At 48.9% G+C, this 27,188-nt stretch overlaps 1 protein-coding gene across 2 annotated transcripts in view; it reads right to left on the reverse strand.

Annotated features, from left to right (window-relative positions):
• ANKFY1 (ankyrin repeat and FYVE domain containing 1) overlaps positions 1–27,188 on the reverse strand; it is a 73,231-nt gene that overhangs the window by 26,344 nt on the left and 19,699 nt on the right. Inside the window, exons 3-8 of one of the 2 annotated variants that reach the window (XM_082707757.1) lie at positions 25,199–25,785; positions 24,097–24,230; positions 12,933–13,068; positions 7,590–7,713; positions 6,272–6,421; positions 4,880–5,045 (exon numbers count right to left, since the gene is read on the reverse strand). In XM_082707757.1, the coding sequence (XP_082563883.1) occupies positions 4,880–5,045; positions 6,272–6,421; positions 7,590–7,713; positions 12,933–13,042 (550 nt within the window). In that variant the 5' untranslated portion in view covers positions 13,043–13,068; positions 24,097–24,230; positions 25,199–25,785. The remainder of the gene's footprint in view (positions 1–4,879; positions 5,046–6,271; positions 6,422–7,589; positions 7,714–12,932; positions 13,069–24,096; positions 24,231–25,198; positions 25,786–27,188) is intronic. The other variant, XM_082707756.1, reaches the window with a different exon arrangement.

Here is a 27,188-nt window from a genome sequence, read left to right on the forward strand (position 1 = left end):
CAAACAACAGAGACAACGGTCACCCACGACAAGACCTATTGGCCTATTCTGGTCCTCAGAAAGTCAGAAAAAAAGCAGACAAAGAGAAGGGACATCGGGCAACACGGTTCTTGGCAGAACCTTAGAGACACCTCTAAGTGGAAACCTGTCACCTAGATCGGGAAGTCACATCATTGAACTCCAAAGGCTTCATTCAATTCTGATTCACTGCTGTCCTCTGCCCTGCCCCTCGCCTCCAGGGCACTACCCAAGCACAGCAGGCTTCTGTGCTGACAGACCTCCCTTGCCATCAGCTCTCAAGGATAGCTTCAAGATTCCTCCCCAGCACAATCCATGCCCCTCTCATTTCCTGACCACGGTCCACTCCTACCACCAATCTGTTGCACTCACACCCAGGTTCCTGACCGGAGGATGGCCCTGACATGTTCGCCACCTACTATGCATGGACATGACAGTCTCGACAAGAAGTTTCCATCTGAGCATCTGAACCAAGACTCTGTACACATCGCTCTACAAATACTCCACAAAGTAAACTAAGTGGCTGTCAAAACAAAGCTTCCTCCTCAGTCCCCTCCACTTCCCTAAGTCTTGGAGCATTTGCAGGTGCAAGAGTCTGCCTGGGACCATGTACAGATACCAAACTAATTCAGAGTAACGGACATAAGATCCAGTAACTCTGGCAGCTTAAACTGCTGTCTATTCACGGTGCTCTGTACGAGGAAACACGGAGACTACCAAGAATTAAGTCTGCATGACGGTACTAAAGGTATATAGTTCTGCAAATGCGCGGCTAACCTTGGAACCAAGCAATCTGACGACTTCAAGTCAAAAATATTTGTGGAAAAGCAGTTAAAGTACGCCTGTCAAGTTAACCTGGAGGTTGACAGGGACTGAGCAATTAAATTTGCTCTAAAATCACTTACAATTCAATCTTCCTTGGATTTGGTTCCATTTACAACTCAAAGCAAGCAAAAAGCACTCACTAGACACAGTGCATGGGGCTCCCCACTCAGCGCAGATTCAGCCTCTCCCTCTAGCCACCCCCTGCCCCGCCCCACCTGTGCTTCTCACTCTCACTCAAATAAATAAATAAATAAAATACTAAAGAAAGAAAAGGAAAGACAAAAAGGCCAGGGCAGTAAAGCACCCTAAGCTACTGAACTGTGAACAAAGAAGCCACCCAGTTACAAAGGCAGGGCGCTGGCTTCGAGGCACTCTGCCCAGTGGGAGGGAACCTCCAGGGGGCACGGAGGAGCTCACTACAGGGATGTCCCTCCAGAGCAAACATCCTTCCCCTGCCTCCTTCCCCTGCCGAACGAGGTGTAATTGGTGGATGTGACTCAGGACTTGGCTAAGTCGTCCCAGCGGGATTCAGGGACACTTTCTGTGGATTCTGTCCCCACTTCACCTAGGTCTACAGGATAAATTTCCTGAAAATCACACCCTTCTTCAGTGGGCAGCGCCCCCGAATGCAGAGCACCCGCCGTGACAGTGGACTTCCTACTCCACACGTGCGGAGTCTGGGGGTGGACGCCCACGGCTGAAGACGCTGCAGAACCACTGGGCTACACACATCACAGACGCCGGTGTCCGTTGCACGGCCTATCTGTTTTCGTCTCTGCATCCAGACATGCTCTTCTGTGTCCGATTCTGTGAGTGCTGGAGATAGACGTACACTCCTTTGAATCCCAAACTCCAGATGACAATTTTCTCTTTTCAAAGTCACTTGTGCCAAGTTTTCTTCTATATCTTGCAATATCATTAATTTTCAACTATACTCTGTAGTCTCAATGTGTAGAATAAGGCTTAAGGTTTCAAGAGTGGCAAAATTCTCAAGTGTTATCTGTATTCCCGTGCTCATTTTTTAAAAAGATTTTATTTGGGACGCCTGGGTGGCTCAGTTGGTTGGACGACTGCCTTCGGCTTTTAGATTAGACTTACTTGATTATCAAGAGCCAAAGACTTTTTTCTTACTTATATACACATATGCACATAAACGCATGCACCCCACACAAGAAGCTATCGAGGAGTTCCTGGACACTGAAAACTGGGGACGTTTTCCACTAAAGGAAAGCCCGTGGGTGCACAGTCTAGAGGGAAAAGACGATGGCCATCAAAGAGCAGAGCAAAGGGAGAGAATGGAAAATACCAAAAACACCATTTATAAAGTTTCTGTCAGGAAGAAAACTTCTAACACATCTTACAGAGATTTCCACCAAAAACAATTACAATAGGGGAGGCCTAGGGGGCTTAGTCGTTAAGCGTCTGCCTTGGGCTCAGGACATGGCCCCAAGTCCTGGGATAGAGCTCTGCGTCAGGCTCCCTGCTCGGCGGAGCCTGCTTCTCCCTCTCCCACTCCCCTGCTTATGCTCCCTCTCGCTCACACGCTCTCTGTCAAATAAGTAAATACAATCTTAAAAAAAAGAAAAACCAAAAAAAAAAGAAAAGAAAAAACCAGCAACAATCACAGCGAGACTATCTGGTACTTGGAAGTCGGTCACTCCCTCGTCCTCATCCAGCAGCACAGCAGGTGCACGAGGCCTCACCAACATGGCTTGTCCACATCAGCATATCCCTAACAGCAGCAACATCAAACCTAAACTCCACACAAAGCTCTTTTGTGCAGCTTCCGGAGCAGGGCTGTGTTCAGGGAACCAGTGACTTCGCCACGAACGCAGCCAGCCCCGTGTGGCCCCAGGCGGTGGCGCCATCTGTGAATGGACCGCGAGCAGCGAGCAGAACTATGGCGCCGATTACTACGAGGTCACCGCTGTGTGCCAGCTGCACCTGAACAGCGAAGAGTCACCTTCTTGCCTGAGGCCACCTGTCTGCCTCCCACGGACTCGCCCACAGACACCGGCTGCCCGTGTCATTCTTCACGGAACTGACCGGCACAGATTCCGGTGGGCACCCAGAAGCAAGCCCACATCTCTCAAAACAGAGATCTTTGTTCAAATGGCAATGAACTTCGAGTAAGGCCAACAGGTAAAATGAAGTACATTACTCAATGAAGTCGTTTTGGAAGGTCCACAGCCTGACGGCGCAGGCTACAGAAGGAAGAGGGAAAGAGCCCTATGGGGACTGAAGCTGATGGTGGCTCAGCAGCCAGGGGCTGCGCCCACCACCTGGCAGTCACCGTGCCGCACGGGCTGCCGACACTAGAAAACGACAAGGATCCCCACTCTCCACAAGAGACCCAGTGGCGACTGAGTGACGGGCCGGAGGTCCCCGAGCAGGCACACGAGTCCGGATCCGAACCCCAGCACACCCAAACTCCAGCGCCAGCATTCGGCCCGCCACACCAAGCCCCGCTCTCCAGGCTGACAGCATCAGGACGATGCAGGCCACGCTGGCGCACACAGGCTCTCAGGCAACGGACCAATTCAGAGAGGAAGATTAAGGCGCCTGAAAACAAGCATCAGAAAGGCATCACCAGTTCTTGGCAACTCTCGTAACTAAGCAATCACCAAAATATTTAATAACTCGCCCAAGATGCTTTTTCAACACACATAAGAATTTAACTCCCTAAGAGAAAAGAAATAGAATTCTGGGATTTTTTTTTTTAGTAACAAGTGTATTTGTTTCCAAAACAAACATCTCAGACACCACACAGTATGGGAAAAATAATTCCCCATGTGGTGGGAACCTTCCCCACTGCACACACACCCGGTGCGCCAAGTGCCCAACGGCTGCACACTGTGCGGAGCGCCACCCGGGAAACACGTCTGCTCTCGGCGCTGACATCCTCTCCGAGGAGCTCCTTCCCGCTGATGAGCAACATTTTCCTCTCCGCCAGCCAACAAGCTGAACACTGACACATGGCTCTGAAGGATATTTTTACTAAAACCTTTGCCCAAAAAGAGCAAAGCCACAGCTGCCACAGGCCCATATTTGAAGTGACTACATTCCATCACCCAGGAGCAACTTGTGAGCAACAGAACATGTGTATGAATGGCAACAGCAAATGTAAGAACGAACGATGGTGTAACGGCACAAAAAGAGCATGGTACCAGAGCGCAGTCATGATGGTCGCATGACCGCAGAGGGGAATGCACAGGGCTCGGACGTGCGGAGATCAGTGCGTTCTGTCTCTGCCGTCCACACGTAAACAGAAGAGTGGCTGTGGCCAAGTACTTCAATCAGGTCATCTACAAGTCGAAGCTTCTGGCAGTCGGGAGAGCTGTCACTCCGTGCTGGAACGCTGCCTCCAGACCGCGTCTCACCCTGTCAGATACGACTACTGTGAAGTGGACGCAAGCAGGACCCGTCTGGGACTTAAAAATCAGTAAGGCCGTGGGAAAATGGGAAAAATAAAACAAAAAAGACTAGTACTTTTTTCCCTTGTAGCATTAAGATTAAAATGTTTTGACCTTAATTCTATCACTTCCATATTCTTCCCACGATGAACAACATACTCTCAATACAGCTACAATTCCAGAACCTTCCAAGAACAAATGAAGCTGCATCACTCTGCCAGGACAGAAGCCTAACCCGTCCAACTGAACATTCTGAAGCCAAGAGTGTGTCTAGACATGCGTGGTTTTGATCCTTTCCCTCTCACAGTCCCTGATACAAGTAAAGTCCTCCTGCCACAAGTCCTCGAGAGAGTGATGCACATCCATGGCATACAGCTTCAAGGTCCTTCTGGAGGTGCCCTTTCCCTGGCCCTTCCTCCGGGGGCACTGCTGACCCCACAAGAGCCTAAGAACACGGCGCAGGCCCCAGGTCCTCCTACCCACCAATCACAGATTCTCATCATGTGCAGCCGGAAAAGGCTTTTCAAAATGTGTGCCACGGGGTCATAGAATCTTCGAGAATTACCCAGATGAAAGTAAAATTGCTTGCAGAGAAGAAGACAAGGTATACCGCTTCTTCCTACCCCTCTGGATTCCTTTATGCAACAAGCTCCAGCCGTTCCTGTCGAGCATGTCCACGTCAGCCTTGTGGCTAACCAGCGTGGTGGCGATACTCTCCAGTCGTCGTGACAGGGCGAGATCCAGAGCCAGGTCTCCATTATGGTCCACTTCGTTCAGCTTTCCAGGGAGCTGCACACACAAATTTGTAAATTAGCACCCAGTCAGTAGTGAATACAGCTGATTTCAATCTCTCCCAATTGGACTCTAACATACCATCTTTTTATATAAATACTGAATTTAGTGCTCTAACACTCCAAGTCCCAATAAATTCACGAACTTTTCTCAGGCCTCCTTGGGGCACAAGCCTCCCAGGGAACAAAGAATTAGCAGGGATCCCAGAGCAGACACAAACACAGCGGAAGACAGTACGGGACCAAAATGGAAATGGAGACACTGCTGTGGGAGCACAAAGGCCAGGGCAGAGGGTCACAGCCCAACGGCGAACAGCTAACATTTTCATAAGAGACTATGGCTTAGTATCAAATTCCCCACAGAGCAGGATGACTCCCTGGGCGCCAGACACCCAGGACAAAGCATGCTGTGCTCCCCTCTGTCAGAAGCAATGTACTTCTTCACTGGGCACTGCGGTCAGCAGAGTGATAGCCCCTGAAGATGTGGCTGTCCTAGTCCCTGGAGCTGTACCACAATCCCCAACAAAAGAGACTTTGCAGATGTCATTAAGGTTAAGGACCTTGAGGGAATGCATTTTGGGTTACCCAGGAGGGACCCAGCTGGTCACACGTGTCCTGAGAAGGGACAGAGGGAAGCAGAAGAGCAGGTCAGAAAGATGGGATGCGAGGACTTGACACACCGTCCCGGCCAGAAGAGGGAGCAATGTAGTGGCTTCCGGAGATCCAGAAGAGCCCCTTGCTGAGAACCAGCAAGAAAATGGGGACACTTGTCCTGTAACCACAAGGAAGTAAACTCTGCCACCATGCCAAACAATCGGGAAAGGGATTCTCTCCGCCAGCCTCCAGGAAGGACCCCGCCCTGCCGCCTCCCCAAACGTACATGGGCCCGCCCTGGACTCCCAACCAAAAACGCTTCAAGATGACCTGTCCACGCTGATTTCAGCCCCTAGGTTTGTGGCAATTTCTTACAGCAGCAAAAGAAAACTGAAGCAGGTTTTGGCACCTGGAAGTCAGGTACTGCTCCAGCAATGACCTACACATGTGGAAGCCGCATTGGAAACGGCCAAAAGGCCAAGGCCGAAAGGGTTTTCAGGAGCACCAGAGGAAAAGCTCAGATGGCACAGACACAGGTACATGAGAGACCATGCCAGTGACGGCCTGAAGGAGTGAGGGACATTTTAGAGAAAAACAAGCAGGTTTGTTTGGGCAAAAGCACGTCAGTACCTGTGAGTCCATCTCGATCAGATACAGGAAGACCACATCCTCTCTCTCTACTCTGATTGCCTTGTGCAACGGGTACTCGGTCTTGGACTTGATCATCTTGTACAGCAGCTGGGCGCCCATGCTACTGAAGTCCTCCTTCCGCAGGTCATCCTGAGGGCAGGACAGTTGAAAGCAGAGCAGACCCGACACATCAGCAGAAGCGACAACAGACATTCATGAAGAAGCCCTCGGAAGGTGTCTGTCCCTTCTTTAAAGAGAGTGTAGCATTCCCCCTCTTTGGATGACACAGAAGGACGGACAGCACGAAGGGGCTCAGGAACTCCTGCTCTGGTTCGCACAGGGAGTAAGTGTCCAAGCCAGGACCCAGGGCCAGAACCATCCATTGCACCCCACCATGCCTTCCAGACACAGGACAGCAACCCTGACCCCAACCCAGGATGCTGCCAGGAGCCCTCCAGGGGGAATGCCGTCTGTACCCCTACAAAGATGAGAGCTCAGAGTTCATCAGAATTTCCAGAGAGGAGTCCCCGCTGATCACAGGCAGTCTCCACTACCGCAAACCTCTAAATTTTTATTTATCGTAGCAGAAAGACCACCATTCCTGTCTCAATTCTTCACAACCCTATTATTTTAGACACCTTTCCTCACAATACTGTTAAGCACAGAACCATGTGCAGAAACTAGCTCATAAAACAGAGCCCTAGGTGTGATTCTTTTAAAAATGCAAAGAACAGGGGCACCTGAGTGGCTCAGTGGGTTAAAGCCTCTGCCTTCGGCTCAGGTCATGATCCCGGGGTTCTGGGATCAAGCCCCACATCGGGCTCTCTGCTCCACAGGGAGCCTGCTTCCTCTCTCTCTCTGCCTGCTTCTCTGCCTACTTGTGATCTCTGTCTGTCAAATAAATAAATAAGATCTTTAAAAAAAAAAAAAAAAAGCAAAGAACACAACAAAGAAATGCCAAAACCGTTCTCTATGACGAACACTTCTGAGCAGGGCAAATCGAAACTTAAGGACACTCCCCCCACGCTGCAGAGCCGCAGCCGCCTGGAAACAGCACTGCCAAGCGCCCAAGGCCTGTGGGCAGCTTCTGCAGACAGAGGACGCAGGCGGGGTCCTTTCGTTCCAAGCCTGTTTCTTAACCTGAATTACCTCCTGCCTCTCTGCTCTGCTATCAGGAGACGTCAGAGCCCAGAAGAATCTCTCTGGTCATCTTACGCAAGCAGGAGGCAGAGAGGAACGTTCGCAGAAGCAGGCCCGAGCCCAGGTCTCCGGCTTGCCACATGTGTGCTGTGCTCACAGCCCTCCACCTCGCACTCACCCAGTGGCTGGCGATAATTTCCGCACAATAGTTCATCAGCGTGCCGGCGCCCAGCTCCTCCGCCGTCTGATAGAAGCGGATACAGTTCCTGACGTTCACCAGAGACATGACGCTCTTCTCACATCTGCGAGAGAAATTAATGGTGAGCGGTGTCTTCAGGACGAACAGATTCATCAGTGAGCAAACCAAGGCCATGAGCGGAGTACTGGTGGTCTAACCTAGCGACGCTGACGTGTGAGCAGGCAGGGGAATCAGGGTGAATTCACGGCTGAGCTACCGTATTTAAAAGTACAAGACTAGCATCATACCACACAGACCACTCTGGTCAGAATCAAAATCACCTCTAAATAGATAAGTGAAACATAAACCCAACTGACTTACATGTGATTCTGAAAGACCCCTGCCCTGGAAAGTCCCCTCCCCTGGAAGATAGATAGGATAACTAACCGCTTGTTTGCTTTTCTGTGAACCGCTGGCTTTTAGGCGTAGATTAGGTTATTAATTGCGTGACTAATTGCTCTTTTGCCCTTCTGTAACTGCTTGGCTTATAGAAATAATAGAAGACGCCATGATGGCATTCCTACCTTCCCCCTTCTTGTTCCCCCTCCCTGCCTCTCTCCTCCCGCGCACGGGCCCTCAGAACCAATCAGCTTGTTCCCCCTTCCCGCCTCTCTCTTCCGCGCGAGCGGGTCCCCAAAGCCAATCAGCAAACTCCACATATGCCTTTTTCAAAAGTTCAAACTGTCAACCAATCAGTTGCGCCCCACCCAAAACTTGTTTGTACCTGTCTATAAAAACCCGGCACCACCCCAGCCCGGGGTGCTCAGCTAGCAGGAGCTGCTGACCACCCGCAGGCGCGCGCTGACCACCCGCAGGCGCCTGCGTAACAATAAAGAACCTCTTGCTGATTGCATCCAGTGGCAGTGTTGGATTCTTGGGTAAGGGGATCCGCGGGTCTTTCAATTCCACGAACCCCATTAATCACACACATGCACCTACAAGACCAAACACATTATGGGTCAAATTCACTCCTTTAATATGTACTGTACAGGGCGCCTGGGTGGCTCAGTGGGTTAAGCCGCTGCCTTAGGCTCAGGTCATGATCTCAGGGTCCTGGGATCGAGTCCCGCATGGGGCTCTCTGCTCAGCAGGGAGCCTGCTTCCTCCTCTCTCTCTCTCTGCCTGTCTCTCTGACTAGTTGTGATTTCTCTCTGTCAAATAAATAAATAAAATCTTTAAAAAATATATATGTACTGTATAGGACATGTGTGCAGTTTCCACCCACAAGGCTTCAAAGGAGCTTCCAAGAGGAGGCTCTACGCACGCCTCAGTAAATCCACATCCCGGAAAAGTCCTCCCACGGCGAACTGTATGGTATGGGAATTATCACTCGATAAAGCTGACTTGTAAACACCCACAAGAGAATGTGGAGAGACAACAAAGTTTCACCCATTACACCCAGAGTGAACCTGCGGTGCACCCGCAGGATACACGCAGTACACAGTGAACTCACAGTACACACCCAGTATACACACACTACACCCACAGCACATACACGATGCCCGTAGCACACACACTACACCCACAGTATACACACACTACATCCAGTGTACACACAGGACACACAGTGAACCCACAGTATACACCCAGTACACACACACTACACCTGCAGTACACACACTATGCCCGCAGTACACACACACTATGCCTACAGTACACACACACTACACCTGCAGTACACACACACTATTCCTGCAGTATACACACTACACCTGCAGTACACACACACTATGCCCGCAGTACACACACACTAAGCCCACAGTACACACACTATGCCTGTAGTATACACACACTACACCCGTAGGACACACACAGTGCACCCCCACTACACCTGTAGTGCGACTATGGTACATGCAGTACGCCCACCGTGTATAACACATACATCCTTCACTTGATTTACAGAATACACCAGACAGAAAAACTGGCTGCACAGACGTCCAAACAGCCTGCTACCAAGAACCACCACCACGACGCTCTCACATCCACTAATAAAAAAGCATCCAGTATGTTACCCAGGCCGGCAGGCCCCTGTTGGCACAAAGCTGACACAGCCCCTGGCCCAGGAGATGCTGCACTGGGAAGCCGACTCCAAACTCCAGGAGGCTGCAGGGAGCCTCTGCAGGACTGGGACTTGGGGGGAAGGAGGCCAGCGGCACCATCATTCCACCTGTTGCCTACACATCTGCGTAGAAGTGGTGCTCTCCAAGGGCATCACAGAGGCCTGGCGGCCTACCGTGGCTTCGTCTGTCCTGCAGCTCCCACAGAAACCCTCTTCTGTTCACGGGGGCAGAATGGCACTGAGAGCACAGCACTGTGCAGGAAGAAAGACCTGGATGGAGGTCCACGGAACCCCCATGCCTCTTGCCTCCTGCTACGCACAGTAATAGAGGATCTCCACGCATTTTTCAAGACAAAGGGAGCTAAGAGCCCTACACAGCACGCATGCGTGGCTGGTGTGCCTGTCGGGGAGGGGGCCTTCTCAAGGCAGAGCTGTGTTTATCACACGGGCTGGCTTCGTACTACAGTGAGAACACGTGCGAGCCGGCAGATAAGTCTCCGTCTGAGCAGGTGAGGTGCAGCTCACAGAGGTGGAGAAAGGTCACGAGTGAGGGAGAGAGATGGGGAAGGATGGAGCCATTTTAACAAGGCCCTGAGAAGAATGAGCACAGCTCCGGGGGACAATCTTGCCGACCTTACTCCATCCAGCACTCAGGGCGGACACTAACTGCATTCCAAGAGGGATGCCTGGGTTCTTTGTTTCTGAGCAGTGCAGGTGCCGTGGTGTAAAAAAGCGCCACCCACAGGGCACTTGTCAATCAAAGGGCACCTCAGAAAGTAACTGTTACGAACACCAGGACTTACTTCTGAGTCGTGGTCCACCAAGTGACTGTGACCAGCTATGAGACCAGAGCATCCAGGGACAGAGGTCCTCTGCCGGTGCGGTGACACTTCTCAAATGTGCAGCGCCGACACCCGGGTGCGTCCGTCCCACCATCCCACCCCAGGGACCACTGACCCGTGTCTGCAGAGCCTCTTGCACAGCACTTGTACAGACAAATCCCCTTCTCCTTTCTGCTGCCGAAGACACACATATCAAGATACTGGAATGTGTTTCCTGAAGACAGGTGTTTCGTTATCAGCGGCAGACACTTCACTTTCACCTCACTCTGGGGCCCCCAGGTGCCATTCATTCTCCCGCAAGCGCGTAACTAGTAACCGACGTGGTTTACACAACATCAATGTACACTCACATTACGGTTACATGGAAGACCACGATATCTTATTTAAAAATTCAGATTCTTAGTTCTTGTCATCTCTTTCAACAGTAGCAGGACAGACTAACTTTCCTCTGAAGGAATTCTGTTGTGAATACATGTTTTTAATTTTAAAACACTAAAATGATATAGATATACAAAAACAGTTTTCAAAGTACAAAATCAAGGGGTACCTGGGTGGCTCAGTGGGTAAAGCCTCTGCCTTCGGCTCAGGTCATGGTCTCAGGGTCCTGGGATTGAGCCCCGCATAGGGCTCTCTGCTCAGTGGGGAGCCTGCTTCCCCCTCTGCCTCTGCCTGCTTCTCTGCCTACATGTGATCTCTCTCTCAAATAAATAAATAAAATCTTAAAAAAAAAAAAAAGTACAAAATCAAGCAAGAATTAAGCATCTCATGAACTCTATCTAGTTTCAGTATCACTCCCATGTGCAAGAATAGGAGTACCGATAGGAGAAACAACAAAACATTATCTGGTTGAATTACAGGTGACTTAGGGTTTTTTCTCTATGTTATTCAATGTTTTCCAACTGCCATACACTGAGCTTGTATTTTATAAGCAGGAAAACAACTATTATCGTAACTGTCAATTTTTAGCATTTACTATTAGTTCTCCTTTTTAAAAAGTATCTTTCTGATAATACTTCCCAAAAACTTCCTTTTCATCAAACTGGTGAAGCATTCCCAAACCTCTGAGATCCCAACATACCCACAGGATCAACAATTCCCACGGACAGAGCCCTAAGCTGTCTCGGATGCGCACACACTACACCCTCCTGCCCCGCAGCAGTGGGCGCCCCGAGACCTGTCATCGGCCCACCACCCCCCCCAAACCCCCACTCCTGGGTGCCCTCCAGCCCCACCAGGACAGGTAACAACTTAATGCCCCCACCCAACAGCACAAAATGGAGCATCTGATAATGCTAATGGTTAAGAAGCCTAATCAGTCAATAAACATGTTAATTAAATCTATTACACAGATTACAATTACCTAAACCACTCCAACCCCAGGGCATTTTTATCAAAGCAATTTAATTTACAAGCAAGTTCAACAAGGTCAATGGAAAAAAGCTCAGGAAATTGGGAAAAGAAAAGACACAAATCATATTCAATCTAATTAAAATCATTCTTAACTCACCCAGATAGTTCACTCACTCACCCAAATCAAAGGCCTCCACGGTCAAGTTAGCTTTGCTAACAGAATACAGTATGTGCCTACCTATCGCAGACCTGTTTGGGGTTTTTGTTATATTGGATTTAGATATCAAAATGCACTGGGGTTGACCTCCATCACAGTGCTGGGGGAGGAGCCTGCACACGCATTCACGGGGTGGGGGCCGGCAGATGCCGGCCCCTCTGTGGAGACAGGGAGCAGCTCCAGGCCCTCCCAGGGCAACACAGCAGGGACTGAAACCCCCCTTCACTCACCCACGAGACGAGCTACTCCTGCAGCACCCAAGGGGATACAAGAGATCAGCAAGTGACGTGAAAGACACCCGCAGCCGCACCCCACACTATGCTTTTTGTTGCTCTGGACGGCCGACAGGGGGAACAACAGAGAAAACTAAGTATTAACAAAACCCAGCAGGCTGCCTCCATGAGGACACAGAAACCAGTAACCAATGAAGGAAGAACTCAGGAATGCTGTCTGCGAGCCGCACAAACAAGCTTCTAACGAGAAGAATCTGAACGAGGACTTCCCCAAGGACGTGTATCATGCCACAAAGCAGGACGACTGTCCCAGGAAGTGGCACTGGAGGGAAAGCTGGGGTCTGGGCACATCATCCGAAGTGGCTCATACTCATTTACCAGCTCACAAACACGTAATCCCAGGTTTTAAAAAATATCAGTGAAAGGAAAGAGAATACCGAAAAGCTCTGGCCAAATCACACCAAGCAAGGGAGGGAAAACCCCGTCCCCGCCACTGCAGAGTCCCGTCCCTCGGCAGCAGCATTCGGCTCGGTCCCAGCCCAGCCACAGGCCGGAGGGGCTCTGGGGACCACCGCGACTTGCCTCTCCCTGAGGAGCTGCAGCTGAAACCGGTTCGCCAGCTTCATGAGCTCCGTCAGGAACGCGTCGTCTTCCCGGAACTCCAGCTCGTCCGTGTACACCCAGCGCAGCATTGCCCTCGTCACCTCAGGGTCGGCATCTGGTGGGGAAAGAGAGACGCTGAGAACAAGGCACCCGGTCTGGCAACAGCACCATGTGGCACCAGGAACAGCAGCGAAGCACCCTGGGGGCGTCTGACCCAGACCAAGCTTCACAGACTCCGTAAGTGCAGACACTGAACTTGGAAGCAAGTCCAGCGGGGCCAGGGGCTCAGGTGGTTCCGCATCCGGTTCCAGAGTCCAGCTCAGGAGTCCAGCTCAGGTCAGGATCCCAGGGTCATGCAAGCGAGCCCACGCTGGTGTGGAGCCTGCTTAAGATTCTCTTTTTCCCTCTCCCCATCCCCTTTCCTACCCACCTCTCTCTTAAAAAAAAAAGAAAAAAAAAGGTAAATCCAATAAATTGGGTGAAAATATTTTGAATATATGATGAGTTTATATTCCAGTGAAAAGAACTTACAAATAAGCATTAAAACATGGACAACTAATGGGAAAATGGGCAACAGATACGAATGGTAATTCACAAAGATAACTAAAAATGTTTAGTAAACCTTACCAGTAACTACAAACACAAAACTAGAAGACAATTTTTTGTCTCTCAAAGATTCCTAAAAAGTACGTAACCTCTTACACAGCAATTACACGTGTAGAGTATCAGCCTAATAATGGAGCAAGTACAGAGAAATATATATACTCAGACAGTCAAGAGTATTGCTTTTTTGTTTTTGTTTTTATCGTGTTATGTTAGTCACCATACAGACAGCATTGTTTTTAGCAACAAAAACTGGAACAGAAATCTTAAGTCCAATACTGGTAAGCTAATAATATAGTATATACTCACACTGGAAAATTCTGCATCAATTAAAATTACTTAGATCTGAATAATCAATCTAAAAAGATACAAACTATATAGCAGGTTTTAAAAAAAGGCTAAAAATGCATGTTTTAATTATCTCATTTTTTTGAGATGTGTGTGTGTACTCACATGTGTGTACACACACACACGCACAGACAGAGCTCGGTGTCTGTCTCCCATCCAAACAGTAACCAGGTCCAACCTCGTTTAGCTTCTAAGATCAGACAACACTGAGAACTTTCAGGGTGGTAAGGCCAAAAACAGACCATCAGTCTAATTTGCTTGCTTTTTTCCCCAGTAATCTCTACATTCAACGTGGGGCTCAAAGTCACGAATCCAAGGCCAAGAACCACAAGCTCCACCGAAGGAGCCAGACAAGTGACCTATCTGTCTGTTTAGACACTGGAAAGACGTATATTCTAAAATATTAACCCTGCTAGGATCTATAACTAATTTTTCTTTGGGCTTATTTTCTATTTCCCTGTTTTATAATTTTTTTTTTTTTTAAGAGGAGGAGGGATAGAGGGAGAAGGAAACAAGAGACTGTGAAGCAGGCTTCAACCCAGCATGGAGCCTGATGTAGGGCTTGATCCCAAGACCCCGGGATCATGACTTGAACTGAAATTAAGAGTCAGATGCTTAACCAAATGAGCTACCCAGGCAACACTGATTCTGTTTTAAAATCTGGTGGTTTTCCTTTAATAATCCTCCCTCAATTATCCAAATCAATAAACTTGACAACGGATAAACCAAAACCTAAATAATTTTCTTTTTAAGATTTTATTTATTTATTTGACAGAGATCACAAGTAGGCAGAGAGGCAGGCAGAGAGAGAGGGAAGCAGGTTCCCTGCCCAGCAGAGAGCCCGATGCAGGGCTCGATCCCAGGACCCTGAGATCATGACCTGAGCTGAAGGCAGAGGCTCAACCCACTGAGCCACCCAGGTGCCCCAAAACCTAAATAATTTTCTTAAAAACCATGATGAGCAGAGATTTCCTGGGAGCCCTCTAAATTTCAAATGCAGCAAAGTTCATGTGATCTCCAAGCATTCCCACTCCTGCCTTGACTCCTTTCATCTCCAAACTACGTTGAAAATAAATTCATTGTGAGACTCCGACGGAGCAGCCATGGGTACCGGCTGGGCAGAGAGCACTGAGCCAGGAGGTGGCATGTGCTCTTGGGCGAACCATGCAGTTTCTTGCTACCAAATTACTCACACCAGTGCATCTCCAATTCCAGAGCCTGTAAACCAAGAGGAGACACAAAGGAGTGGACTCTGAGAAGTGAAGCCGGTCGGCCACCCCCCAGCTGAAGACATAGGGGAAAAAATGGGGCAGCTCAACCAGACCATTCCTTCTTTGAGTTCTCCCTCTACAATTCAGCTACTATTGTGTACTTTTTAGAATCCCCGGGTGGTGGTTTTTCGGTGCTCTGTCTAGATTTTTTAGCTATAATCAGTTGAAGTGGGATGGGTCGTCACCCTGCTGGGACAGAACTAGAATGACTGTCCTTTCGTTCGTTTTTGACAAAGGGATGACTTAGAAGTATGGTTTGGGCTTTATTTTTATTTCCAGGAAGTTCTGGTTAAGGGTACGTCCTTGAAATGAATAAAGAGCGTGATTTTACTGATAAAAGATGCCATCTTTGTGTTTTAATTTCATGAATCAAAAACTTTTGTGTAAAGTAAATGAAGAAAAAATTGTGGAAACTTGAAGAGAGGTGAGCTAAACCAGAGTCATAGTAGGATATTTAAAATACTTTTCCTGGGCGCCTGGGTGGCTCAGTGGGTTAAGCCTCTATGTTCGGCTCAGGTCATGATCTCAGGGTCCTGGGATCGAGGACCGCATCGGGCATTCTGCTCAGTGGGGAGCCTGCTTCCCCCCTCTCTCTGCCTGCCTCTCTGCCTACTTGTGATCTCTGTCTGTCAAATAAATAAATAAAATCTTTTTTTAAAAAGGGGGAGGTACAGAATAAAGGCATCAAGAAAGAAAAATATTTAAAGAAATGACAGTCAACAACATTCCAGATCTGATGACAGACATGAAGTTTTAGATTTAAGATCAATTAATTCCAAGCGAGAAGAAAATCTACACCTAAACATCTAATAATCAAACTGCTACAAACTAACCCTAAAGACAGTCCTGATCACTTCACATCCACTAGAAGGGCTACTATCAGACAAACAGAAAATCACAAGTGTTGGTGAGGGTGTGAAGAAACTGGAACCCTTGTACACTGGTTGTGGAAATGTAAAATGTATAGTCCCTAAGGAAAACAGTATGAGAGTTCCTCAAAAAATGAAAAATGGAATTATTATGTGACCCAGCAATTCCGCTTCTGGGTATGTATCCAAAAAACTGAAAGCAGGATCCTGAAGAGATATCGCACATGCACGTCACAGAAGCATCTCTCACAACAGTCAAGATGTAGAAGCAACCCAAGTACCCACCGGTGGAGGAATGGATAAATGTGACATGGTTTATGCAGATGGTGGCGTATCAGTCGGCCTTCAACAGGAAGGCAATGCTGGGCACGTGGGTGGCACGGCCGGTTCAGCGCCTGACCCTTGATTTTGCTTCCAGTCTGGACCTGGACCCATGCCAGGCTCTGCCCTTGGTGCAGAGTCTGCTTGATTTTCTCTCTCTCCCTCTTCCTCTGTCCCTCCCCCGCCAAATAAATCAATCTTAAGCAAAAAAAAAAAAGCAAGGGCAGGAGGAGGAAATTCTGACACTTGCTACATGGATGAACCCTGAGGACCGAGTGTGAAGTGAAATAAGCCAAACACAAAAGGGCAGATTCTGTGTGACTCCACTTATACGAGGAAATGAAGGTTGTCGAATTCACAGGCACAGAAGGCAGAATGGTAGTTGTCAGGAACCAGATACGGGGAGAAACGGGAGTTTTTTAATGGGTAAGGACTCTCAGTGTTGCAAAATTAAAAAGAGTTATAGAGATTACCTGACAACAGTGTGAACACACTTAACACTGGTCAACAATTTAAAATGTTTAAGATGGTAAATTTTATGTTACACATATTTTACTAAGATCAAAAATTAAAAAATAAAATAAAAAGACTTGAAAGCAATTAGAGAGAAAGTACCATTATGTACAGGCAAAAGATCGCCATGACTGTAGATTTCTCAGAAGAAACCACAGAGGCCAAAAAAAAAAAAGAAAAGAAAAAAAAAAGAAACCACAGAGGCCAGAAAAAAGTTGAATGACATTTTTAAAGTTCTTTCAGAAAAGAGAGCTGCCAACTCCAGTGTCTATATGCAGGGAAATTATCCTATAGACGTGATGGTGAAATAAGACGCCCTCCAAAGAGGGAAAGGAGTCTGTCACTCCCAGAGCTGGTCTACGGGAAATGCTGGAGGATGTTCTTCAGGAAGAAGGGAGGATACGAGAGGGAAGCATGCATCTTGACAAATGAAGGAGGAAGTAAAGAAAGAGAAATATCTGAGTAAATGTGAAGGACTTTTGAACGCTGTTCAGTTTGCGGAAGCCCAAGCGGCCGCGTAGGTGGGATTTTCCGGGGACACCCACGAACTCGTGTGAGGCTCTATCCTAAAGGGCCATCGTGGAAGCAGGAACGGGCCAGACCAACGCGGCTGCCGAGTACAGACAGACGGCAGTGACGGACACACTGCAGACCCTCAGCAGAAAGTGGGTGGCACGTGTATGATCCCCACGGCAGTTCTCAGCCAGGGCCCATCCTGCCCCCCAAGCAAGCCCTCATGGTGTTCATCAGTGCTTCTGGGCGGCAGAACAGGGCATGCTCTCGGCGTCTGGTGGGTAAGTACCCCGCAGTGCATAGTGCAGTTCCCAGAACAGAGAATTCAAGCCAAAAACACCGCTGGAGTCGAGGAACTCCGCCCGTGACCCACCACGGAACACGGCACGAAGAGAGGGCGGCAGTCAATCAGTGCATCTGCAGGGAGCTCTCTCTCTGCAAATAAACCAATCCTTAAAGAGATACAGCGGGGGGAGACACCTGTGTGGCACAGCCCATGAGCTGCCAACTCCTAGTTCCGGCTTGTGTTGTCATCTCAGCTTCTGAGACCCAGGCCTCTGCGGAATCCACACCCAGTGTGGGGCCTGCTGAAGACTCTCTCCTTCTCCCTCTGCCCTCCCACCTGTGCACATACACGCTCTGTCACTAAAAATAAATAAGTCTTTTGAAAACTCTAAATGGAATACCAAATATCCAAATTATCCAAAAGAAGGCAAAAAAGAGAGAAGCCCAGAAAAGAGAGAAAAAACCTGGGTTAAGCAGAAAACAAAACGGTACCTTTGTTACAGACATAACCACTTTAAATGTTGGCGGTGTAAGCCCTCCGAGACAGAAGAGACAGAAGAGACAGCACAGTAAGACCTCTGTATGTGCTGCCCACAGGGGACACCTCTGAACAGAAAGATACGCATCCGGTGACAGCAAACAAAGACAAACAGTAAGTGCGGGAGGCCGCAGGGACGATCTCCTGTCAGAAACAGACTTCAAGACCTACAGCACCAGCAGAAATAAACTTTAGCATTTCAAAATGATAAAAGCCACGCTTCATCTGGAAGTCCTAATAAGTGTGTTATGTATATAATGACAAGACCCAAAACTCATGAAGCAAAAATGAACAGAACTGAAGGGAGACACTGACAATGCCCAAACTACAGGAGATATTAACACCCACCTTCAAGGCACTGACAGAACCGGACACAAGAGAAGAAGAAAACACAAAGAAGGTCCGAACACCATCACCAAACACCTAGACCTAAAGGACACGTAAGAAGCGCCATCTCCAACAACTGCAGAACACGCTTTCTTCTCAAGTGCACTTACGCTCACCAAGACAGACCATACGCAGAGCAGCAGAACAAGCCTCAATAAATCTAAAACGATCAAAGTCATAAAAAGCATGTTCTTTGATAATAATGGAATTAAATTAGAAATTAGTCCTGGGTGCCTGGATGTCTCAGTCGGTTTCGGCTCAGGTCACGCTCTCAGGGTCCTGAGGTCCAGAGCCCCATCAGGCTCTGCGCTGGGTGTGGAGCCTGCTCAAGATTCTCTCTCCCTGTCCCACTGTCCCTCCCACCCTCCACCATGTATGGCTTGTATGTATGCCTTGCACTCTCTCTCATTCAAAAAAAGAAAAAAAGAAAAAAAGAAATTAGCCATGAAAGATTATCTAGGAAAACCCCAAATGCGTGGAAAGTGCACACCATGCTTCCAAATCATTCATGGATCAAAGAAATCACATAGAAAATCAGAACATACCCGGACCTAAATGACAACATGCCATAGTCTGCAAGATGCAGCCAGAGCAGTGCTTAGAGGGAAACAAGGGACTTTAAACCCTTGTCTTAAAACAGAAGATCAAAAATAAATAATCCGGGATGCCTGGGTGGCTCAGTTGGTTAAGTTCTGTCTTCAGCTCGGGTCATGATCTCAGGGTCCTGGGATCAAGTCCCGCATCGGGCTCTCTGCTCGGTGTGGAGTCTGCTTCTCCCTCTGCCTGCAGCTCCCCCTGCTTGTGCTCTCTCTCTCTGATAAATAAATAAATAAATAAATAAACAAATGGATAAATAAAAACTTACATAAATAAAGAAACAAATGGATAAATAAAAACTTACATAAATAAAGAAACAAATGGATACTAAAACTGCGAAGTCCAGGGGCGCCTGGGTGGCTCCACTGGTTAAGCGACTGCCTTCAGCTCAGGTCATGATCCTGGAGTCTGGGGATTGAGTACCTTGTCGGGCTCCTGGCTCAGCAGGGAGCCTACTTCTCCCTCTGACCCTCTCCCCTCTCATGCTGTTTCTCTCTCTCTCTCTCTCTCAAACAAATAAATAAAATCTTTAAGAACAACAACAACAACAACAACTGTAAAGTCCACAACTTAGATGACAATACACAGTGACCACGTGGCATTTAGACCAGGAATGAAAAACTAGTTTAACATTGGAAAAATCTATGTAACTTGCTCTATTAACAACATAAAGGAGAATAAAAACTGAAGAATCATTTTAGTGGGCAGAAAAAAAAAGGGACTAAACTCAAAACCACGTGCTAGAACATCTCAAAACACTAGGAATCCTCGAGCTGGTAAAGCACGTCTATGAAAAGCTTACAGTCCACAGGGGTGTGGAGTCATGAAAGACCTCACTGCCTCCCTCTGCAACCAAGAGCAAAGCAGAGTCCTTGCTTTCATACAAGCAACCTGCATCCAGGTTCTATACGGAATGCTTACAAACCAAAACTGAGAAGACAACCCAATTTCTCAAAGGGCAAAAGATGTGAACCCACACGTCCCAAAAGAAGCCACACAAATGACCAAGAACACGAGACAATGCTCACCACAACTGGTCCTCAGTGCCACACCACACCTCATATGCCTTCATACAGTGACATGCCTACCAGGTCAGGAAGGCTCTGGAGCCCCGGAGCTCCTCCTCCGCACACTGCTCAGGGGGTGTGCAGGCTACCTCCATCTCATCCATTTTCGGGAGATCCCAACACTAAACTTAGTCACGCCTAAGTACTCACCCCAGAGACACACAAACACATCCAGTTGAGCACACAGACTACTTGTACCGTCCAAGCGTCCACCCGCAGGTCCCCAAAACTGCAGCCTGCAGCACACGCACACGCATATGCCACTCAGCAGGGACAGGGAACGGGCCCTGAAACCGCGGCAGAGACCACAGACGGACGTCACGACCCGCACGCTGCGTGAATGCAACTGGCAACACGCAGTAGCAGTACACACTCCGTGAGTCTGTCCTCACGCAAATTCAGAAAATGCAAGCTGACCTATAAGGAACAGAAGCCAGTCACTGGGTGCCTGGCATGTGGATGGAAAAGGGATGGGTCACAAAGGTATGGGAGGCAAATTTTAAGGAGGTGAAAGTGTTTGTCACTCCATGTGGCAGTGGTTTCACTGTAGGTCAAAAGTGACCAAACTGTACATTTTTACTTTGGGCAATTTATTTCACTTCCTTTGCATCTCAATGAAGTTGGAAACAAAAGAGACAGAAAGCAAGAAGCGGCATGACACTGGGGTTAATGGTGTGGATTCTGCAGCCGAAGGGGATGGGTTCCCACCGAAGGTCGCATCCTTCCTACTGTGCAAGCAGGAAGTGCTCCGAGTGACTCTGGTTCCACAGGAAACCTCAGTTTCCTCATTCATGGAAAGGGAGGCAAGAACAGAACTCGCCTGAAAATGCCCTTCTAGACACGAGTGCGGGGATGTGGGTGGGGCGCACAGAGCCTGGTCCCCGAGGCCGTGATCCACTAGACCGTGGCTGCTACTGGCTATAAAAGACCATCTTCCACCAAAACAGAAAGTTAACACAGCCAATGTAAGAAAAGCACAGAGCAACACCAGGAGTGAGTGGGGCTGTCACCACAGATGAGACAGACCTTTTAAGGCTCCCGGGGACTCTCTGTCGAGAGGTGGGGGCTGCCAGCAGCAGCCCACAAGGCTGACAGCTGCAGGACACCACAGGACACTGCAGGACACGGCAGCTGGCTGCTCGGAAGAGGACTGGGGAGGAAGTCACCATGCATCCGCAAACCTGTCTCTGAAGGAACTACTGCCACTTCTTTATTTTTTGTAGGATTTTATTTATTTGTCAGAGAGACAGAGCACAAACAGGGGAGTGGCAGGCAGACGGTGAAGAAGCGGGCTCCCCGCGGAGCAGAGACCCACCCCCCTCCCAATGCAGGGCTCGATCCCAGGACCCTGGGACCACTACCTGAGCCTCAGGCAGACGCTTCACCAACTGAGCCCCCAGGCGCCCCCCTGTTGTCACTTCCACCACCGCCAGTCACACAGAGCTCAGTCAGCCTGCATAGAGGATGGGACCGGGATCCCACGCAGGCAGGGAGGGTACCAAATGCTGACAGGCATCCTTCCAGGCTCCCGCGGCCACAGCCAGAGGACACGGTGAGAGGGGACACCGGGGCGGAGCCACCTGGAGCGAGCACTTGATGAGGCACCTGACAGATGCCGACAGATTCCGTGGGTTTGCCTTAAGGGCAGCCCAGCGGCCGCCCGCCAGTGCGCTCCGCTCGCTCCCCAGGTGTAGGATGGTCTCCAGGGACAGCTTTGTACAGTTCTCCCAACCCCAACTGGGTGCCACAGGAGGGAGGACTGGCCCCTCTGGGTTTGGGAAGGGCCTGACAGGACTGGGACTTGCCCCAGGGAAGCCGGACGCCTCATGGCGCGCAGTTGCGGAGCCCCATGTCCAGGCGCCCCGTCACGCGCACAGAGCCTCTAAGAGGGCAGCCACTCCCACGGAAGTGCTCCAGAGGGCGGGAAGCCAGTCACTCCGCCGGAGGCAAGCAGTTTAGCTTCCCAGGAAGCTCTTCCACAGGCCTGGAGAGACTGAGACTCTCTCTCTTCCCAGGTGGCCACCCAGTGTCTCAACAAACGCATCTTTAGGATTCAAACAATAAAAAAATAAAAAGCATGTTTATATGTGCTTCATCTTTGTGCTTCAGAACAATTTCAGACTTACAAGAAGCTGACAGAGTTCCCAGCCACGCCTGCCTCACCCTCCTTGGTAACGCCTCACGGTGCCACAGGAAAACAAGCAAAACCAGGGTATTGGGACTGGCGCAGCGGCGTCGCCTGACTGCAGACCTTCCTGAACGCCACCCATCTCCCCATTAACGTCCTCTCCACGGTCCAGAAGCCACACTGCTGCTCACCGTGCCCTTGAACTTGGATCTGACCGATTCTCCCCTAGTCTTTCATGACCCTCATGGACTTGGGTGACACCAGCTAGTGACGCTGTGGAATGTTCCTCAGTTTGGGTCGGACAGGTTCCCACAATCAGACCTGTGCACCAGCCCAGACACGACACAGCGCACTCTCTGAGGAGCGTGGGGGTGAGGAAACGCTCCTCTCTCCAAGCATGGTTTAGACACTGCGCCTTTATGCCCTGCTGCATCTCCACCCACACAGGCTAAAGTACGAACAGTGATGAGCACAAAGTTGTGCTTATTCTGAGTTTTAAGGAGTACCCGTTACACAAGAGCTTCAGAAGAAAACGTGGAACTCGGAAAACCAATCTATGAATGTAAGTTCCGTGCAAACAGGAATTTAAATCTTGTTCACGGCTGCGTCCCCAGTGCCCGGAAGCACCCGCAGTCCGTGGGGCCGACCGAAGAGCTCTGAGAAACAAAACACCCTTATATTCGTAGAAGGATGGTATCAACTCCGCTAGCGTGGGAGAGTTCACCCAGCTGAAACGTCGCCTCTGCTCGGTTCACGCACTTGTTTACAAGAGCTGATTTCCAAGCTCCCTCCAACCGCTGCCAGCCATGCAGTGGGTAGCGCATGTCGCGTAACACATGCGGCTCCGGAGACACACACACACGCGCGCAAGCGCGCGCAGCTGCTACAACCCAGTCTAGGCAGCCACACCCACGCCACTCTAAGCGATGCAGCAGGACTGGACTGCCGGGGCCAAACACACAGCAGACTGGAACGGGTCCACCTTCGCCTCACTTCCCTGAACTCGGCCCCGGGAGAAATTCCACAGATAAACCCTATAAAGTAACATGCCACAGGCTCCACCTTCGGCTACCTGGGCAAGCGCCCCTGTCCACCAAAGCCACAGGACGTCTGCTCCGCTGTGGATCACTTCTGACAGCCAACAGCACAGCCGGGCTCAGACCATCAGACCACACTCGGGACATATAGCAGCAGGGGCTTCAAGGACATTTAAAGGCATTAACATGATATATACATATTTTTTATTTTATTTATTTATTTGACAGAGAGATCACAAGTAGGCAGAGAGGCAGGCAGAGAGAGAAGGGGAGGCAGGCTCCCTGCAGAGCAGAGAGCCCGATGCGGGACTCGATCCCAGGATCCTGAGATCATGACCCGAGCCGAAGGCAGAGGCTTTAACCCACTGAGCTCACCAGGCGCCCAACATGATACTTTCTTAAACTAAACATTTCCTCATCTCCTGATTCACAGTGATGCAGTCTTGAGGTCAGTCACTGAGTCAAAGCTGCTTTTAAATGTTATGATGTTCTAAAAAAGTAAAAGCAAATTTTTAATGTTTGAATTAGGCCTCTTACACCTTACTGCAAGTGCCTGTGTTCTTAAGTAATTTTGCTTGTTCTCCATTCTTACTCATTTTGATTCCATCCAATATTTCACAATTACACAAGAAACTCTGATATCACCTTTGCTGCTGAATTACCTACCTCAGAATCCGCCAGACAGTCCGACAACGCAGTCCCAAGAAAGACCCCCGTACAGCTCAACTCTCTGCTTCCTCAGATGCTCAGAGCCGCTCACAGCATGACTGGTCATGTGCCAGAGTACCAACTCCATGGGCCTCAGACCACCGGGACCATCAATTTGTGATAACATTCTAACAGACAGCTGAAGATGACGCGTTCCGAACTTTTTTCTTGGCAGACTATTTCCCGTGTCTCATCATCTCTTCTAGTCTTTGTAAACTATCTGGTCAGCTACTGAAATTGAGACCCTCTCAATCCCCTTGTGAATGGGCTTTCAAAGGTCCCCCCTGTTCTGCCACACAGGGGGTTGAAGATAAATGGCCTCCAAGGAAAGCTCTGCTCAGAGTCTTCTGTCGCACAGCAGTGCGCTGTTTCCTAAGCAGATGCGCTGTCGCACACACAAGTGTATCCACACGTAGATAATTGTGTGTTTGCAACTCTGAACTACAGGTCGCAGGTTAAACCCTGGAAATGATCCTCAAGAGACAGGGTTCACTCACGGTGGAACGGCATCTGCCGTCTGCACCCCCAGCAGCTGCGGTGAACACCGACCCGCGCTCCGCAGCACCGCTCGGCCGTCAGCCTGCGCAGGTCGTCTGCGCCGGCGACGCGAAGCCGCTGCACTGGCGACAGCAGAGCCCTGGCCGGATACGACCTGTGTAACCCACTTCTCCACAGGCAGGACGCAGCTGTAATCGTTTCAGTGCTCCCAGCACCGCACACGGAAAACAGTACCTTCTGAATTGGCAAACCTTTTGCAGAAAGATGTAATTTTGCAGCATTTTCACACAGACAATAAATAAAATCTGCAAGTAACTCATTACCCCACTGCCTGGGAGTTGCCTTAACATGTGTTATAATTCTCGTGACTATTCATAAAAGAATTAAATTTAAAATTCAGTTTTTAAAAAGCAGTTAGGTTAAGTACTAAATGAAAATGCAATTCTGAAGCAAGCTTTTGAAAGTGATTCTTTTGAAGTCTACTTACCACCCTAATTACCCAAATTCTACACAACACAAGAGAACACGAAACAATTAAGTTATACATCAAACAGCTCAATGCCGCTGTTCCAATTCTGAAGTCTGATGGTCGCCCTTCACTGCTAGAGGACAACAACTCCATCCTTGGGAGGAACCCTACTTCCATGTTCAGTCCCCGCACGGCAGGAGGAGCCCTTGGCAACCATGATGGAATCCTGAGCAACTGAACACCCAGACGTGTTCTAGAAGAGGAAGCAAACGCTTCCTTCTACACGTGCTCCCATATTTATAACATTCTAAGAAAAGAGTTTCTGGACATTTATCTTGTCACAAGATACGTTGTGAAGGACACATCTTGTGTTGGACACAAGAATGTTGCCGGTATCCACGGATGTGGGACTTACGTTTAGGGATCACACAGACGTGCTGTGTTCGACCCACTGACTTCACTCATTACTCAAACAGCTCACCGTCACCACCGGTCGGTAAGAACGTTTCTCACTTCCACTGAAGCACTAACACGTCCCCCACAGGCAGGTCACAGGCTCACCTGACAGGTCCAGCTCCTCGGTGGAAGACAAAGTAGCCAGACTCCAGCTGTCGCTGCGGGCCGCCAGCACAAACTTGTGAGCACGGATGTGCCTGTCCCCAACCTTTATCTTCAGATCACTGGGGAAGAAAAACATCCACAGACATAAAGAGAAACGTCACCACGATTAGGTACAGCGAGGACTCAAATGACAGGAACACGCACAGACTGATCCCCATATACCTGGAGAAGAAGAAACCAGCGCAGGTACGGCCCTGCACCAGCACTGAATTCTAATGGGCCGTGCATGTGACACACGTTGCCCCACACGCCTGTACTGCCAGCTTCTAGCTATGGTTCACATGGGATGTTCTGCTTTTTCCTATGGGACTCTGAAGGTGGCAAACCTACTGGTTAGACAGGATAATTAATATTCACATAAAATGTAGTAGAGGTTTCGTGCAGACTAAACGAAGGTGAATCATCAGGGAGAGAAAGAAAACGTGGAGACCGTGACACAGGCTCTGGGACCACGGAGCTGCACACTGGACCCACTGACGGTCAAGCAAGGGGACGAGAACACTACAAACTGGCTCTGACCAAGCAGTCCAGAATGTGAAACCAACGTCTACACTCCCGTTCTTGACAGAAACATTCCGACCTATTACGGGATGCATTCTGCTCAACCATTTAGACAGAAATGGGGTAGGAGAAATATTTTTTTCAAACACATTTTCATATTTATGACAAACCATTATTGTGAAAAGAGCATTTCATATATTTACATTAGACTCTGAAATGTCAAATGCTGAGGGAAGAAAGCATCTGGGCATTTAACAAAAACCTCCGGATGACCCACTGGGCCGACACAGCCATGTGCCATATGGCTTTGCTGGCAGCACTAATCCGGAGTCATTAATTATCACCATGCTGTGTACGTGCAAGTTCTTCTGTTTTCATATGCCCCTTCAAAATGTGTTGGCTTGGAAACCTTCACAAGCTAAAGACACAAAAGTCACTACAATAAAAAGAAAAAAAAAATCTATGTCATGAATTAACACATCCACGTAAGAGGAGCCCCAAGGAGGATACTGTTTCTGCGTTAGTGTGAACGCAGATGCAGTATATCCACAGATGCACCATCCAGGCTGCAGGCCTGTGAGCGGCTCCGGCTCCTCTGAAGACAGAGCAGCTGCTAATCACATTAGATCAGAAAAACAAAGGATACTCGGTATTTCCAATTACTATAAACTACTCAAAACCTCAGAACATTATTAATCAGTCCGTAGAAAGGAAAAAATATTTTACCTAAAATACAACAAATCATATCCTTTGTTAAATTTCTAAAACTCAGAGAAAACAGGAAGCTGTTCATAAAACAAAAATGATTTTTAAACTCTGAATTTATGTATCAAGTATTAAATTGTAGGAACTTAAATGAAGACTTATTGTTTCCTGTTTCGGCCACGAACTGACTTCTAGTCACAAAATCATAAAAATGAATGTTTCTACATATTCACGAATGTCAGGCCAAACAGGGGAA

Source organism: Mustela nivalis (genome assembly GCF_964662115.1).
Source record: "Mustela nivalis genome assembly, chromosome: 17".
Taxonomy (NCBI): Eukaryota; Metazoa; Chordata; class Mammalia; order Carnivora; family Mustelidae; genus Mustela; species Mustela nivalis.